This window comes from Lontra canadensis, unplaced genomic scaffold (genome assembly GCF_010015895.1).
Source record: "Lontra canadensis isolate GAN:19392208 unplaced genomic scaffold, GSC_riverotter_1.0 scaffold73, whole genome shotgun sequence".
Lineage (NCBI taxonomy): Eukaryota > Metazoa > Chordata > Mammalia > Carnivora > Mustelidae > Lontra > Lontra canadensis.
The window spans coordinates 2,167,683-2,185,213 of record NW_022631067.1 but is presented as its reverse complement, the minus strand read 5'-3'; the positions used below and the strand labels follow the sequence as shown (position 1 = coordinate 2,185,213).

General features: G+C 53.5%; 1 protein-coding gene across 6 annotated transcripts in view; it reads right to left on the bottom strand.

The window, feature by feature from the left end:
• The window catches only part of ANKRD10 (ankyrin repeat domain 10), a 31,052-nt gene extending 15,162 nt beyond the window's left edge, over positions 1 to 15,890 (bottom strand). Inside the window, exons 1-4 of one of the 6 annotated variants that reach the window (XM_032881033.1) lie at positions 15,560 to 15,883; positions 12,597 to 12,749; positions 8,516 to 8,607; positions 6,161 to 6,274 (exon numbers count right to left, since the gene is read on the bottom strand). In XM_032881033.1, coding sequence (XP_032736924.1) covers positions 6,161 to 6,274; positions 8,516 to 8,607; positions 12,597 to 12,749; positions 15,560 to 15,769 — 569 coding nt within the window. In that variant the 5' untranslated portion in view covers positions 15,770 to 15,883. Of the gene's footprint in view, positions 1 to 2,262; positions 2,467 to 6,160; positions 6,275 to 8,515; positions 8,608 to 12,596; positions 12,750 to 15,559 lie in introns of those variants that run through there. The other 5 variants (XM_032881038.1, XM_032881034.1, XM_032881035.1 and 2 more) reach the window with 5 other exon arrangements.
• Positions 15,891 to 17,531: the final 1,641 nt, after the last annotated feature.

Here is a 17,531-nt window from a genome sequence, read left to right as displayed (position 1 = left end):
CAAAACTTTACCACTGAGAGCCTACTGTCATCCAGAACATGTACTGATAGGATAGTGTTGATGAACATATTTTATACATTATACGTATTATATACTATATACTTACAATAAAGTAAGCCAGAGAAAAGAAATTGTTATTAAGGAAATCACAAGGAAAATAGATTTACAGTATGTACTGCATTTATAAAAAAAAAAATCCACACGTGAAAGGACGTGCACAGTTCAGGCCCCCATTGTTCAAGGGTCAACCGTATATTCCTTCCCTTATCACTGAGCACTGAATGTACACGACATAGGGTTCACGCTCTTCTCCTGCCAAAGGCTTTCCGAACACCCGATTCGGTCACATACCAACAGGCCTCCCCACTTACGTACTGTCACCCTCCCATCGTCTACCCGGCCAAACATCCGAGCCCCGAATTCTGCTCTGCTTACACTGTGGAGCGCACGCTAAGACACTGCCCGGACAGGAGCACTGGGGCACGCTGATCCCGAGGCGGGAGCTTCCCCTTCGGAGGGCTACATGCTACCGACCGCTGGCTCTCCGGGACACACCTGCTCACAGCCACTCAGGTCTGTCCTCTCGGCCTCAAGGCGGCCACGGACGATACGGAGCAATAGAGCAAGCCTAAGTTCTAGGGAAATTTCATTCGTGGACATGAACATAAGAATTTCATGTAATTTTAACTTGTCAGAAAATAATTATTCTTTTGATTTTTGTTCAACCACTGAAAGGTACAGATCATTCTTAGTTTACGCACCACACACAAACCATCAGCAGACGGGATCCGCTGAGTAACACGTGACCGGAAGATGGTCCTGCTAACCGGTCCTCTCTTTCTATGAAACGTAGCTGTCCACGGGCTCCTCAAAGCTCTCTTTCTAGAAATCTTCTGTACTACACAATTCAGACAAACAACTTTTAAAAGCTGCCGAATCAGTTAAATCACAGAATGTTAAGTACCAAGAAAAACGTCCAGAGGGAAAGTACAAGCCACTGAGAGCACACGAAAGCAGCTGGACAGTCGTCCCTATTCCACTTGTGTGTTTTCTGTTAAAAGTTCTGGTGTCGGGGCGCCTGGGCGGCTCAGTGGGTTAAGCCTCTGCCTTCGGCTCAGGTCATGATCTCAGGGTCCTGGGATCGAGCCCCACATCGGGCTCTCTGCTCAGCAGGGAGCCTGCTTCCCCCCTTCCCCTGCCTGCCTCTCTGCTTACTTGTGATCTCTGTCTCTGTCAAAAAAAAAAAAAAAAAAAAAAGTTCTGGTGTCTTACGATCAGGCCACGTGCTTACGATGAGGGACGTAAATGGCCTTCACCAGCCGGACTCCCTCAAGCCACCTTTTCACAGCTCAATAAGCAGAGGGGACTCTCAAACATGCCTCAGAGTCTGAAAATCACGTGGGTTTCCACATCAAGGACTAGAATAAGGAATCATTAAATGGAATCGTTCTCAAAACCTGGACTTTTTAACGAGAGGCTCAGCTCTCTCGATCTCTTTTCCAGCTCGTTCCAGAGTGCTTCAATTTTGTTGCTGTAAGAGCTGAAACCGTGACCCTGGTGACAACGTACCATCAATTTATCAAGCCAAACTTTGGTGTTCCAAGTTGAAACAGAAATGAAAACTCAGCTCCCTCCCTTGTCTTCCTGACAGTCAGAGGCTGGGACTGCGACCTGGACGGGGGCAGGACGGCTCCCCATCCCCGTGCCGCGCTAGGTCTGGAACCGTACTTTTTTACTTCATTCATTTTAGAGAGAGGAAGACAGAGTGTGCGCAAGCAGGGGGAGGGACAGGAGAGAGAGAAAATCCCAAGCAGACCCCCCGCCCCCCCACCGCTGGCTGAGTGAGGAGCCTGCGTGGGGCTCAGGGTTCCATCTCACAACCTGAGCTGAAACCAAGAGCCTGGCCACTCACCCGACCGTGCCAGCCCCGCACAGCGCTTTTCACCCTACGGTGTGCACGGGCCCGTGGGGCACGGCTGCGCCGCACTCGCCGCTGAGCGCTCCTCTCAAGGCCAGGTGTGGGGCTGGGGTCAGTCTCAACTAGTCTACACACGCTAGTCCAAAGGGAACATTCTAAAGTACCTGTAAGAAATTATTCAGAAATACTCTCAAAACCTATACTTCACATGGAAACCGGGGTAGTAATGGCAGCATACACATTGTTTTTAGCCAAATCTTTTTAAAAAGCATATGGTTTTGAATTTCGCATCTTCGGTGTGATGCACTTGGGTGAACGCAGACTACGTGTGATCCGAAATTCACCTCTGTCCATTTTGGAAGACGAGGACCCCGTGGACGCGCCGTGAGGTCGTTTCTAAAAGCTCTCCATTCACCCGCTCTGATATCCAGATGAAAAATCTTTGAAACTGGGCAGAGATTTTAAAAATTAGACATCGATCACCTTGATATTCAAAGTGGGTCTAGTGTGTTGAATTTCCAAAGTCAACGGTCTTAAAGAAAAAAAAAAAAAAAAAGAGTTGATAGGATCAAAATTTCTGGGGGGTTGGGGGTGGGGTCACTCTGCCGCAGCGCCGGCACCTGTGGGTTGAAGCTCCTGGGACACTCACAGAGACTATGAAAGTGATCTCAGAGCAAGCCACCCATGTCCTCCCGGGGAGCCTAGCACTGTCCCCGAAGCGCAGTGTGGAAACACGGAAGACACGGAAAAATCGTCACTGTGAGTTCAATCTTCCGTCTTCTGCTGCGTAACTGGCAAAGAAACTGTTACTTTTTTAAGCTTTACTGACTAACGCGCAAATGCTGAGATACTGTGCTTTCTGCAGTGACGTTCTGAACAGACAATTCAAGTGTCTTGTACTGAGGGGCCCTCCCCTAGAGCACCTGGAGACAAATGTCCCCCGGTGGCCAGCTAGTCCTTCATTCTCCACTTACAGTGTCACGCCCCTGGAAGAGACGAGAAGCCGTTCCAGTAGGAACAGTTTTTCCTTTAATTTGAGAAACCACGGATCAGGCAATCAGCGAAACATCACGTGTAGCATCTGAGCCGTCACATCTCCTTCAGGATGCTTTCTTTTTGTTAATGCCATGGGACAATGAAAAGATAGCCACAATTTTTCTATAAATAGTATTTCTGTTAAAATTCTGATCTCAACTTAACTATTGTTAGTTACAAATAAAAGGTAGGTATCATAAATTAGGGTAAGCAAAGCATGCAAATCTAGACTCTATATCTGAATTCCTAGATTAGCATTAAAACCAATCACCGCAACAAATACCTCAACCGTGTGGAGAGAGGAAGCCATACTGAGCACTCAATGCCACAACCGTAAGGTTTTCGGAGAAGCACCTGTGGCAGTTCTCAGCGGTTTCTATATGGAATGCTCCCCCTTTCTAGGATTACTTGAAAAAATCAAGTCAATTCGAATTACGTAGCTGTAAGACATTGACACGTGTAGGTTTTACAGATTCAGAATCTTCTCTGTGATTTAAAACGGGCAATGGTTCATGACACAGGACACTGAAATAATAAGGGATCACATATTCGCAGGCAACATTTGGATTAAAAGTACATAGACACACACGGGGTGCAGAGGCGCGGTCGGTGCGCGGGGCCGCTGTGGCTCCACGCCGCTGCCTTTCCACCTGCAGCCACTTCCGGCAGGAAGCCCATTTAAATATGTCAATATTTCAACACAATTTTCACAGTATGGACTAAAAACCATTCACTCACGATTCTGGGTACTTTAAAATTTGGTATGCTGAATCTCAAATACATTAGTAACTATTCCTAGATGAAAATAAGCAAATACATGGAATCGTTAAAAAAAAAAAAAGATAAAAAATCACTAAATGTCCATTTGTACAGACAACATTAGCAAACATCTAAAATTTCTTCAGTAAAAGAAAAACATGTATTTTTAACCCTTTGGTATCCAAACTCTTAAATTACGAAGACTTTAAGTACAGTCTTCAGATAACAAGAGAAAGAAACTATTTTTTAAAGTATTTACCTGAATACATTTGGTGCCAAGTTTTCATTTCAAGGTCAACATCGCTGAGGGCAGTTTTACTCTGCAAGTGAACCCCAATCATGTTTGCATACGTTAAACAGAGGAAGAGTGTCATTTCAGGGGGGCTGATAAAATGCTTCACGTGCTCCCACGATAATTTAGCGGAGGAAAAAGAGATTTGGAAATCACTGGCTCCTTGAAAGCACCGTTTAGAAAAGCAGCAATTAAACAATTATCCGAGTCCATGTTACTCAAGGTGTTATGAAATGAATCAAAACTCCACACACATTAACAGCTCCAGGGGCGCCGGGTGGGCGCAAAGTGCTTCAGAGCTGTCTGGGGAAGCCCCTCCTGCCCCAGGCCAGCAGCTTCTCCGGCACAAGGGGAAGAGCCAGGCACCAGCAAGACGGGACACGTCTGCCGGAGTGACACCGAGGTAAGGGAGCCAAGTCTGGGGGAGGAGGGTGCCCCAAAGTCAGAAACCCCAAAGTCAGAAACCAGTTCAGAGTTACAGTTCCAATAAAACCCACAGGCTATTATTCTTAGGGGCAAATACGGGAACCAATGAAAAGAAACCACAAGTTCCAAACACGAGTGAAGAAACGGCTACCACAGGGAGCGTGCGCTACATCTGGCCTGGGGCAGGAGCTACAAACAAATTGCCCAGGGGACATGACATGTGCTCGAGGCAGCCAATGCCCTAAAGGGAGTTCTGCCTCCAGAGGGCTCTCTGGGTAAGCGCACGGGGCTGGATCGTAAACACGGGGCTGGATCGTAAACGTGACCACCAATGATAAACCAATTTAAACCTATTCAATTTCCATTGAGAATGGCTCAAAGTTCGGTAGTGTAGATGTTTTTGCGACATTAAAACAAAATCCATTAAAATCACATTTTAGACCTTTGTGACTCCAGCCAACTGTGCCTGTTTTCTAAATTGGGCAAGAAGGATGCTTCCAGAGCGAGTCACTGAACTGGCTTACGTCAGGCTACCAATGCTTCTCCATTATCTGATGACCGGTGGAGCTGTCCGCGGGGTCAGACCAGTTCAGCTGGAATGCAGTAGCCGCCCATCTGAAGAGCCGGTCGCCATGGAACCGGTGGCTTCCACGGAAACGCTCTCCTATGGGCTGCTCCGAGACTCTGCCACGACCTCACTCAACAGCAGCACCCGTGTGGCGGGGCACGAAACAGGCCCGCAAATCTGTCTGAAACCCCAGCCAACGGTGGTTTCACTCTAAATCCCACTGGTCCCTGTATTTCTACTCAGAGGCATAAAAAAGGCAATTTCAATACCTCGTTGATACGGAAACATTCACTTAACCATCAAGAAAACAGAGTAACCGAAATTAATTGATGCCCAGATACTGAGAATAAAGATAATCTGAGGCTTGGAATCTACAGTTTACCATGTCAGTACTTGGACGGTCTTAATTATCAGCAGACAAACAGCAAGTCTTCTTGCTCTCTCCAAAATCACACAGGCAGATTCTTACACTGCTACTCATTTAATCATCAAAAAGAAAGAAGAGGCAATGGTGGTTTACAGGTTAGCCTGTGCCTCTCCTCTGATGCAAACCCCTGAGAGGGGACAGCACTCGGCAGTGGCTGCAGGGACAGACGGAACCGTCACACGAGCCAAATGTAGGACGGGGACAACCTCACTTTCAAGAACTTGAAAGGTGCCGGCCATGCTTGAAAAGCACGAGAATGACAAGAGTCTGCAGAGCTTCCGGAAGTTTAAAGTATGCAAACCCTGAACCCGGTCACAGAAGTACCACTCCATCCTACGGAGCTTTACTGTGGGATGTCAACAATGGCAAACGACAATGACCATCGTAGAAGCCAGAAACAAAACCTCACGAGAAAAAGAAAACTTGGCACCAAAACTCGAGATGTAAAATAAGAGAAGGAAAAAAAAAAACTCCATCAACATACTCACGTGTGGTGCTAGAAAATGTTACACACGGTGGCCAGCGGCTGACATGCCTCACCGTACAGATGCGGCCTCTATCGACAAGTGAGTCACACAACAAACCACTCTAGCCACAGACGTGGGGCACGCTTGCCCTCATCATTATCTACCCAGTGACCAAAAAAGCAGCAACTTAAGATTTTGGCCACTTTATGAAGCTGATACATTAAAAAAAAAAAAAAAAGTAGGAATTAATAACAAAATTAATAATCACCACCAAGTGTGACAAAATACTGATAGGAGACAGCTTTCGATTTCTTCACAGGAAAAGGAAAGGTTCCCATTACAGCGTGGAATATGAAGAATTAATAATCTGGCCCATTGTGAACTGGAAAAAACATACATCACTTTAGGTAAGTAAATCAACACCGCGCCCCTCGGTCGTCTTAAGGCACGAAACGGAAGAAAACAACGCGGCCTTGTATTCGCTGGGGCGGTTCTGCACCGCGTGGCCAGTACAAGCAGGACAGCTCGAAGTATCGTAATTTGAGGGACTCAACTGTCACCTGTAGGTAGGCTGAAAGTGTTAAACTATAGAAATGTACAGAACAGACATCAAAAAGCAATTTACAAATTAGCTTCCCAGCAAAACTGGCGATTTCTCCAGATGTTAAAACGAAGGAACCACTAAGCAAGCACACGTACAGTTGATTCTTTGTGCTCTGTCTCCAGGCCAAAGACTGAGAATTTAAAGAATCGCTTTTGGCTAGGTGGCTCAGGCTAAATATTTCTTCTAAAAAGCATCTGAAGTTCAGGCAATGGAGATCACCACAGTGCAGGGTCTCGAGGGAGTGGCTCTCATAGGGAGAAGGAAAACCAGCCCGGCACTCGAGGCCAGGCTCAGTCACACTTGGTGGGAAAGAGACACTCGAGGGTCCTGTAACCAAGGACAGAACTGTAAATAAAAGGTTCTTATTTTAGAAAGACACCTATTAAAAAAAGGATATAGAGATAAATATTTATCGGCTCAAAGCATTAAGCTAGTCATTGAAATGAAGAGAGCTAATATGTAGTAGTAAAATGTTCAGGATCAATTAGACGACTGTTTAGAAAAATAAGTCATTAAAAAGGTCCATTTCTAATTATTATTTCAACAAATGACAAGCTAATTATTGATCTTATAGGACTCTGTATTTCATAATCAAAGCTTGTTATTAAAATTAAAGATCTGAGTTTTTTATTTAAATGCAGTTAAAGAAAATGCACATATAACTTCACTTTGAAGCAATCCATTGAGAGTCGTCTCAAATTGCATAATACATATTCGTATGATCCAGCGTTCTTACATTACCTGAAGTCAGAGCTATACGAAATCATGAGGTGCCCTGCAATGTAACAGTTAACACAGGGCGTACTTACAGGACCAGATTTCTACGGAAATAAAAGATCCAAGCCCAAACTAATGACTGAACGATACAATACTTAAATGAAACAGAAGCTAAGATCCTAGGAGCCGAAGACAGCCCCCGGCATTAAGCGTGGCATTAGTTAAGCTACATGGTTTGCTACCCAGGATCCGTTTTCAACAAATCTGTTCTAACACAAAGTCAAAACAATGAAGTGGAAACCAAAGGGTTAAACTAGGTTAGTTCTGTGGGTTTACTTCTCCCAAAGTCTAGATTTTCACATTTCCAATTAGAACAGCGTGGGGTCTGTAATTAATCTTTAAGAAATATTCAAGACACTCAAAACAGAAAAGCTGACATCATAGTTACTCAGGTTATCACAGCTCTAGACCTTACATCAACATTTAAGGGTAAAAACCGCATCCATTGTGTTAATGCCGTGAACTGCGGGAGAAAAATGTTTACAATATCAATCTTTCAGATCAAGTTAATACAAATGAATTTAACACCTAAAATAAACGTTTAATGCCATGGCTGGCTAACGACTTCTGCACATAAGCCCACATCTTTAAACTCATGCACTGAAACATTAACACTTTCCATCAAGCCACGCAGAACTAGCTCACGTAAACTGGATAAAACAAGACTATAATAATGTCCCCGGCCTCAAGGGCTCAGAGGGAGTCTGAAGTCTCTAACGTATAGGGCTCTGTTTTATCTGTTTTACAAGTAGTGATAAATCATTTAGAGGCTAATAGGCTCTAAACCATAAGGTTCTCACATCTGCTAAGAGATGAGAAAATCGCAACTTAGCAGAGCTAACTGTCTGCCAGGGCTGGGCCAGAGAGGCCCGGCAAGATGTTCTAATCCAATGCAAGGGCCTCACTGCGAAATGAACACTGGCAAGATAAGTCTGACGACTTGCCCGTGGTGACACAACTAGTTAGTGGCCGAGTCAACAATGCCAGGTTCCGACGTACTTAGCTCACTGCTCTCTCCGTCGTCGCACGCTGTCGCGGCAACAAGCCTGGGGTGCTGAGAAGCAGCTCCCCCCGCCAGCCGTCAGCCCGCACCAGAGCCTGCACCCGCACCAGCGGACCTACCATGCGGGGCTGTCCCGCTAACGGAGACACCGGGAGGGCCGCCGCTTGCTCAGGACGAGCCGCCTATGAGCGCAGCGCCCCGACCGCGTCTCTGCGGGACGGATACGCGAAGGCACTTACTCGATGTGGGCCCCATTGGCCACCAGGGCACTGACGCAGTCCAGGCTCCCGGAGCGGGCCGCCTTGTGAATGGGGGTCTCGCCCTCACAGTCCTGCAAGAACAGAAGGACACACGGCATCAGATCCAACAGGAGTCGGACGTTTTCAGGGAAGATAAGGACACAGACCGAGCACCTCATCCGTCCTGGAGACCAAACACCATGCAAGTCAGATCTGACGTGGCCAGAGACACGGGGCGGAAAATCAAAGTCGGACCTGGAAGGGGCGCGTTCTCCTGAGTCCCTGCATCAAGACCAGAGAATCATGGGGCCTCTCTAGCGGGGACAGCACGGACACGCCACAGGGACGGCGGGAAATCATCTTATGGTGGATCTCAGCACAAATGAGTCGTATATAAAACCCAGAACAATGATCGTCTAACAGGTTAAAAAAGGGAACCGAGGCCAAGGACCAGCACACACTATCCAGTGTCTGGTCTACACACGGAGTGCCCCCTGCACCTCGAGTCCTAATTACGCCTACAATTTAGACAAGGAGGGTTGAGGTCAAAGAACCACGAATAGGAGGAAGAGGACTTGGGGCCACACACAGCCAACTTCACCCAGAGACCCCAAGGAAGGCCGCAGCAAGGCAGGACTCACGCTTCGGAACACCGCCGGAGAAGGCAGGGAAGGCGAGCGGCGCTGGGAAGGACAGTGAAGGTGAGTTAGATGGCGCTGTATGAGCGGGACAACGTCCGAAACGCGCTGCCGTTCACAGGCGCTCCGGTTTGTAAGCGGGAGAGGGACGCAGCCATCAAGGAGGAAGTCGTTTCTGTCGGGAACACGGAGGCAGGACCTCCCACCTGGCCCCGCAGCACCGCTCCCGAGTCATCACACCTCCCGGTCCCTGGAAGGTGAGCCTGGCAGCAGAGCAGCCCCCCCGCTGCCCCATGACAAAGTGGGGGGGGCGCACCGCGCATGGCACGAGGACAGTTCACCCATCAACCAGCACACAGCCGAGCCCCTTGCCCTGCGCACCCGAGCTCACGGGCAGGTCCCAGGGAGCCAGCCCAGCAGAAGCGTGCTCGCCGCCTCTCGGGCAGCACGGAACCTCAGACAGTCCAGCGCGCCTGGACAGAAAGGTGTGAGCCCGACGGGATGTGCACTCAGAGTAAGAATGAACCCGTTTCTGAAGAAAGAAACAGAATTCCACGTGGCTACCCGGGGAGCCATCCAATGAATGAACTCAGATTCTCTTTTTTTAAAAGGCTTATTTATTTATTTATTAGAGGGGGCGGTGAAAGCGAGAGAGCAGGAGCAGGGAGAGGGGCAGAGGGAGAAACAGCTGCCCCGTGGAGCAAGAAGCTGATGCGGGACCCGATCCTGGGACCCTGGGATCATGACCTGAGCCGAAGGCAGACGCTCAACTGACTGAGCCCCCAGGCGCCCCTCAGCTTCTTAACAAAGCAAAAACCTACCCCATCCTCCCAAACAGGTGCGGAGGGGACAGGAGGAATGTAATCAGGACAAGTACACTTGAACCTGAGAACTGCCAGGAGGAGTGCGGAGGACACTGACGGGAGGCGGCAGAGCCTCTGATGTCTCCCACCCCCAGAAACAGAAAAGGGTTTTAAAGCTATCTTTAGAGCAGGAGAGGAATGTCAAAGTCTCTCTATCACTTCAACAAGACGGTGGGACAGTAACAGGACAGAGGAGGAAACCAAACTGCTCCTGCGCGCCCTCCAAGAACACCCTCAAGCCGGGAGGGGAGGGACAAGCACCAAAGAACACGCGGCCCAGACGGCGAGACCAGGAGCCTTTTTAATTACTCACGTCTCCAGCCCAGACAAGTCACATTCCAAAAATACCAACTACTTTGGAGTGTGTTTCCAGAACTACTATGGGCAAACTGAGTAACAGGGGAAAGTGGGAGCTGCGCCACGAGTCTGAAGACGGGCAGGTCACCTTGAACAGCGGTTACAGAAAAGTCGACTTCTAATCTGGCTACAAGAAGCTAGAGGAGGGACCAGTGTCACCAAAACCCTAGAATTCTAGAATGGGAGTAAAGAGACGGTGGCCTGTATTCCTTGCAGGACTGTGGCCCGTGGGTCGTGGCCACAGACCCACTGAGAATAAATCTCCTGGAGACGGACTTCCTTTCTCTGGGGGTAAATGGAGGCTCCAGACGACCCCTCGCGCCAAGTGTGGAGGCCGCAAACACAATCTCTTTCAGACCTGGGAACAATGAACTGATGACGGTAACCACTGGGCCAGAAGATGGACAGGAAGGTGGGTGGGAACTAAAGCAGGAGAAGAAATGCCAGGGCAGGTCCAGAAAAACAGCACGCACGGAGATGGGTTTAGGAAATCCTGGATCTAGTTCTGGAACAGGCTGTGTGGGAGACAAGAAACCGTCCACCTCAGGCTGAGTCAACACTGGGGGAGGGGGAGCTAACACAAGGGCTGCTGTGACCTCCGAGGTCAGTGGGGGCCTGTCCCAGCAGGCCCGCTGCCACGCCCCACACAAGGTGACAGCTGACGTGCAAACCCCAGCCGAGACCCTGTCGGCAGTCGTGCCCGGACGCCCAGTGACCCCGGGTGACAGCCTCGGATGCCAGAGGGCTTGGGGGTGCTGGGAGGGGTGGGGTCTGGGGACTCCTGTGCCGGGAGCAGAGCGCAGAGGGCCCCACATGGGACCACCTAGAGTGGCAGCCCCTAGTCCAGAGCAGAGACTGGGCTGCTGTCCCAGGGCACGAGAGAAAAAGCTTCTAGATTTAGATGCTCTGAAAGGCAGAACCACCAGAGGGGAACCTGGGGGGCTCAGGAGGTGAAGTGTCTGCCTCGGGCTCAGGTCCTAATCTCAGGGTCCTGGGGGAGCCCCGTGCGCCCTGGGCTCAGCGGGGAATCACTTCTCCCTCTGCTCCCCATCCCTCTCCGCACCTGCTCATATTCTCTCTCAAATAAATAAATAAATAAAATCTTTAAAAAAAAAAAAAAACCAACAGAATATTCTAAAGGTCCATATCATCTATCCCCACCATTTGTGGACTATCCCTACTTAATTAACAAGGACACTGAGCGCAAGGACTTGCCCCAGGCCAGGGAGCAGCGCCAAGTGAGCACGGCACCCTCGGGGCCCCAGGGTGCTCTGCCAGGAGGACGGGGCAGGGAGGAGGCAGCGTCAGGAAAGGGCAGGTGGGGACAGGCTGAGAGCCCGCAGCCCCTGAACACACAGATCACAGGGACATGTGCTTAGCCCTGCCCCGTAGGTGGCCGCTGAGTACCGGGGGGGAGGGGGCTGGTCACCACCAGCAAGGGGTGAATCTTGCGAAAGACAGCGAAGCAGAGAGGAAACACACGCTGTGCTGCACAGGGCAGGCCCCTGAGGGTTACTGACAGGAAAGGCAAACGCAGACAGGTGAGAGGGAACGAGGAAAGTGGGTGGGACGGCCTGAAGGCGGCCCTGCAGAGCCGCAGGCACAAGCCCCTCCGCAAGTCCACCCTCGGGGCGAGGTCTCCGCTGGGACCCCCGGCCACACATTCCCGAGTCAGCTACACTCACACACGTGTCCATACAAGTCCCCAGGAAGCGAAACTCTCTCCTTGAGGTTTTTTCGAGGAAGTGAAAGCAACGGTGACACGCCCCGCGAGAAGCTGGCGCACGCCCGGGCGCGCACACGTCCACGCCAGGAGCCGCCGTGCTAACCGAGGCAGGCAGACGGTGGCCCGACCCCTCTGCCAGCATCCGGGCGTCTCACGGCGGCGTGTGCAAGGGAAGCCGAGCCGCTACGTGGGCAGGGGAGCCAGGAAATCTGGGCTCCGGGCCAGACACCTTCAGTCACCAGCAGGGACGTGGGCAAACCACTTCGGGTCGCCGTGGGTCTCGCTACGTCACGGAACGGGCCAAAGGGCTCTCAGAGTAGAGAGCACGGCTGCGGAAGGGCCTCCTGGCCACCAGTGACTCCGTACACACAAATCCCAGCTAGCCCGGAGGTTAACGTATCAAACTCTAATTAGGGCCTCCATTTAAAACTCAACACCATGTCATTATAACTGGAAACAGAAAATAAAGACCACATTAGTCCTCGGCACGCCCTTACCGGTTTGTTAATGCTGGCTCCGGCTTGGATCAACCAGAGGAGGCACTGGGGGTGTCCCCCGAAAGCAGCGATGTGGGCAGGGGTCTGTGCATAGCGCGTCGTGGAAACGTCCAGCGTGGCCCCGGCTCTAACCAACTGGATCAGGCACTCCAGCTGCGAAAACGGCAGGAGGGGGACGACACGTGTCAATGTCGTACACTTGCACATGCTACCCCAACAGTTTCAAGTCTATGATGAAGACAAGTGGCATTTTTTGTTACCCGGCATTTTCTCTGCTTAAGGGAACAACAGAAGTCATTCCTTCCCAATACAAATTTTAAAAAAGCATTAAGAAAAAATATTTTTCCTTATTCTGGTTAAAAAAAAAAAATTGGTACACAGGAATAGAGAGTCAAAAACACTGATGCCACAGATGTTTTAAATATTCTGTTTTTCCTACAACTGAAAAAATCAAAGATTGAAATTCCAAGACTTCCATCAAATCTGGGTCTTGGAGCACCTGGGTGGCTCAGTGGGTTAAGCCTCTGCCTTCAGCTCAGGTCATGGTCCCAGGGTCCTGGGATCGAGCCCCGCATCGGCTCTCTGGTCAGCGGGGAGCCTGCTTCCACCCCCCCCCCCCCCCCTCCCCCCCCCCTTGTGTCCTCTTCAAAAAAAAAAAAAAAAAAGAAAAAAAAAAAAAAAAAAACTACCAAAAACTGGGTCCTGCCACTTTCATGCGCCCTGCCACAAGACAAAACCAGTACCGGTCATTAAAAGCGGTGCAGCCGCAGTGAACACCACAGTGAAAGCCCATTCTCGCCCGTACACAAGGGCGCTCTGCACACCTTTACACATGCCACATTCAAGGAGAGTTCGGCCGAGGCCCATCCTCCAGTCCCCATGTGCAGAGCGAGGGTGCACGGCCCCCCACCCTTGGCCCTGAACACCCCCTGCCTGGAAAGGAAAAGGCCTACAGCACATCTGAGCTGTGGCTGCCCAGGGGACTGAGGGGACCATGCATGTGGTAAGATGACAGTTTGGAGCCAGGCACGGATGATAAGCCGGCCTCCGGCTGGAGGAGCTCTGCACACGCCACAAGTGCCCACAGCAAGCCAGAAGCTGTCCCACGAGACCCGCTGTCCACAGACTGACACTGCTCTGCCCACACGTCCTGAGATGGCACTGAGCCCATTTCCCCCCGGGGCACGGAGCAGTGGGAAAGCTCCAGGGCCAACAATCCTCTCCCAGAGGACAGAGCTTGGAGGAAGAACAGTCACACCCAATGTCACCCTGCACGTCTTGTCCTTTCCACAATTCCAGCCTTTCCTTGCAAGGGATAGGTCACCGCCATCCGCGTTTGCGGGAGACGTACTCTGGTGCCAGGAGCACGCAGGTTCAACACCATCTCCGGCTTCAGGAACTAGGAGGGAATCTGGGAGGGATGGCTGATAAGGAGACACACCTTCTGTCGCCATTCCTCCCGTACTGGGGGGCAGTAAAAGTGCCCATGGTAATGACAAGGCCAATGGTTTCAAGTCCAAAATAAATGAAGCGGGATCAAAATCAGCGGGCTTGCCAAAAGCTGGTACTTACGAAGAGCCAGCAAGAGCTCCCCAGACCTCGATCTGGGGCTTGCTTTAGGAAACTGGGGGAGACACTGCTCCACAGGACAGCTTGGAACAGCCAGTGTGATCAGAGACTAAATAATGCCTCCTTCCCGTAAAGGGTCAGGCGAGGTGCGGCCGGCGCATTCCAGGAAAGCCAGCCTGAAAGATGGGAACGTTCATGAAGGGCTACATGCCAGCTTGGCTCCCGCCCAGGCCCCAGCACAGGGCAAGCCTCGCGCAGGTACAAACAGGGGAGCCGGGCCCCGGGTGGGAGGGGCCTCCCGAGACCCTGGAGCCCCACTCCCGGCCCAATCCCGAACAGCCTCTGGGGACATCTGGTGCCCACGGCTGACCTGGTGACCCACAGAAATATACCTGCCACCTTGAATTCGGGGGGTTCGCCTTACTGTTGCACCGCACCCAGCAAGCGCGTTTTTGAGCCGGTTCCGGCTCCAACCCGGCGGGACCCGCAGGCACCCCAGGCCGCTAACACGCAGAGGGGACACTGCAGTGAGGCTGCGAGCGCCGAACCGCATCGTCCTACCGCACCGCGTCGCGCTCCAAGGGAGGACCGAAGGCAACGTGCCGGCCTGCCTGTCGGGAGGCTGTCGGCGCGCAGCACGCGAGACCGCAGATGCTGAGTCGCCCCGACCTCAGGGACGAACACCCCGCCTCGGGGGGCTGGGGGGGGGTCAGGCTGCGGGTCTCGCGGCCCCGGAGCGCACGCGTCCCGAGACACGCGGCGGCCAGGCAGCCCCTTCCTGCGCGCGCCGCGGCCGCACAGTCCCCCAGGGCGAGCACTGCTCTCGGATCTTGCCGGTGCCGCGGCCGCACGGTCCCCCCGGGCGAGCACTGCTCTCGGAGCCGCGGGGGCCGCTAGGAACGGCCGCCCGAGGAGGACGGCGCTCCAGAAGCCCGTCGGCCCCGGACTCCAGCACTCCTCAGACGCGGTGGCCTGCACGGGGGGGCCGCCCGACTCCGGCCACGGCCGCTCCCCCGCCCGCAGCGCCCGGCCTCGCAGCCGCCGCCGCCCCAAGAGCCAGGCCGCCGCAGGCGCCAACTGCCTCCGCCAGGGGCGGCGGTTTGAAACTTGCGCCGCCGCACATGCGCCCCGGGGCTCCTCGGGGCGCCGTCGCCGCGAGGCCCGCTTCCGCCCCGCGCTCCCGGCACGCCCCGCGCCCGCCCCCGCGGGACCCCCAGCCGTCCGCGCCGCGGCACATGCGCCCCGAACCCCTCGCTGGGGGCGCCAGGGCCGCCGACCCCGCTTCCGCCCCGCGCTCCCGGCAGTCCCCGCGCCCCCCGTGCCTCGGCCCCCGCCCTCCGCGGCCCACCACGGGAAAGCCGCGGAAAATGGCGCCTTAAAGCGCCCGCGCCCACCTTGCCGAAGTGCGCGGCCCAGTGCACGGGCGTCCAGCCGTAGAAGGAGTCCTCGGCGGCCAGGTGGGCGCGCGGCGTCTGCTGCAACAGCGAGCAGAGCGCGGCAAGGTCCCCGTCGCGGCAGGCGCGGTGCAGCGGGAAGCGGAGCGACAGCAGCTCCTCGCTGGAGAAGCCCGCCTCCACGCCTGCGCCCGTTCCTGCCGTCGACATGGTCCGCCACCGGAGAGCTCGGGCTACCCGACCGAGAGGGAGAGGACGCGCGGCGAGCACCCGAGAAGCCACCTCCGGAGCACAAAGGAGCGCGAGTGCCGCCGCCGCGTCCCGCGGGCTGCAGAGCGGAGCTGCGCGCACTGCGCGCAAGGGGCGGGGCGGGGGCGGGGCGGGGGCGGGGCCTGCCGCGCGCCGGTCTGAGGCCGGCGCCCGTGGACGCCGGGGCTGAGGGCGGGGCCTAGAGCGTCGGGGGGCGGGGCCTGGGTCAGAGGCGGGACCTGGCGGGGCCGGGGTCCGGCGCAGGTGCCTGGAGTAGGTGGCGGGGTCTGGGCCAGGGCTCGGGCCTAGCTGGGCGGGGATGCGGCGGAGCCTGGAACGGGAGGCGGGGCCGGGGCAGGAGGCGGGGCCCTGACTAGGAGGCGGGCAGCAGCCCGGGAAGCCCGGGGAGCCGGGGGAGCTCGGGGAGCTCGGGGATCCCGGGGTTCCTGGGCATCCTGGAGCCGCGGCGCCCAACCCCGGGCCCGGCCGGTGGGGTCGGCTTTCCGCCGCCTGCGCCGTCCAGACCCCCGCCGCGCACTGTCCCGACCGGTCCGCGGGGACCCTGCCGGAGGCCCGAGTCCCGCTCGGCTCCGCCCTCGCGAGGCGCCTGCCTGTCGGGCGAGCCGCGGGAACCGCCGGCTGAACGGGGGAGCATCCTCCGTCGGTGGCCGAAAATCAGTTTTCTAACAGATTTTCTAATGGTAATGAGTCATCCGTGAAAATCAGTCATGCACTGTCGAGGAATAACCGCCGTCAAAGTCGTGGGTATTTTCTTACCGTGTGGTGTCGCTTGGGCCTATTCTTTTCCTCCTGCAACGCTTCCCTCCCGTCTTTCACGGAATTCGGGATCCGGGTCATTCCTAGGGAGCCGGAGGTCTGGCGCGGTGGAGGCCACCGGGCCCCACTCTCTAATAAGGCAGGAGTGGACCGCCTGATGCCTACCGGAGGAAACTGCCGATTTACGGTGTAAGCGTCCAGCGCGGGCCTCTAGGCGCACAACAAACGCGGACGACCGTGTGAATGCGGCACCTGGGCAGGTGCTCCTGGCCCCTAAGTGAGCAAAAGCAGGAAGTAGTGCAGTGCAGGGAGCAATCCCTCGTGCGTGGCAGGTGTGAATGAGACAGACTCTGTCTGTCTCAGGGGGTTACAGGCTATTAGAGGAGGCAAGAAGGAAAAATACTAAAAAGAAAATATTTCGAGAGTTGAAGCAATACCTTCTTCCTTTGGACCAGAAAGGTGGAACTATGGTGTCCACGCATGGCCAGCCCAGTCCACTCCAGAAGCCGGCCGTTTTTCTTGCATAGACCATGCTAATTTTCATCTGCTTACCCCCGTAAGGTGTATACCCTGATGATGACTTCCGTCCTTCCTGGGAAAGAGGCCCCCATTTTGAAAAGGACGTGAGCATGCCTTGTCATCTGTCATATGGACGGGGAGGGACGACCCCTCTTTACTGTGCCAGCTGAGGTGTACAAAACTTAGACATAGAGAAGCTGAGCGCTTGCACAAGGACAAACCTGGTACCTGGGGCAGAGCTGAGAATAATAGCCAGACCTAGTTTCCAAACCAGTTAGATTTTTTTTACCCTTGGAATTTAGTTTGCATTAAGAGCCTTAAGGCTTAGCAAAATAAAGTAGGTTAGAGTGGCACCATATGTAGAATGCCGTGACTTTCTGGTTTTCTGAGTACTAGGACGGAGTAAGTATTTACGTAGCTGAACTAG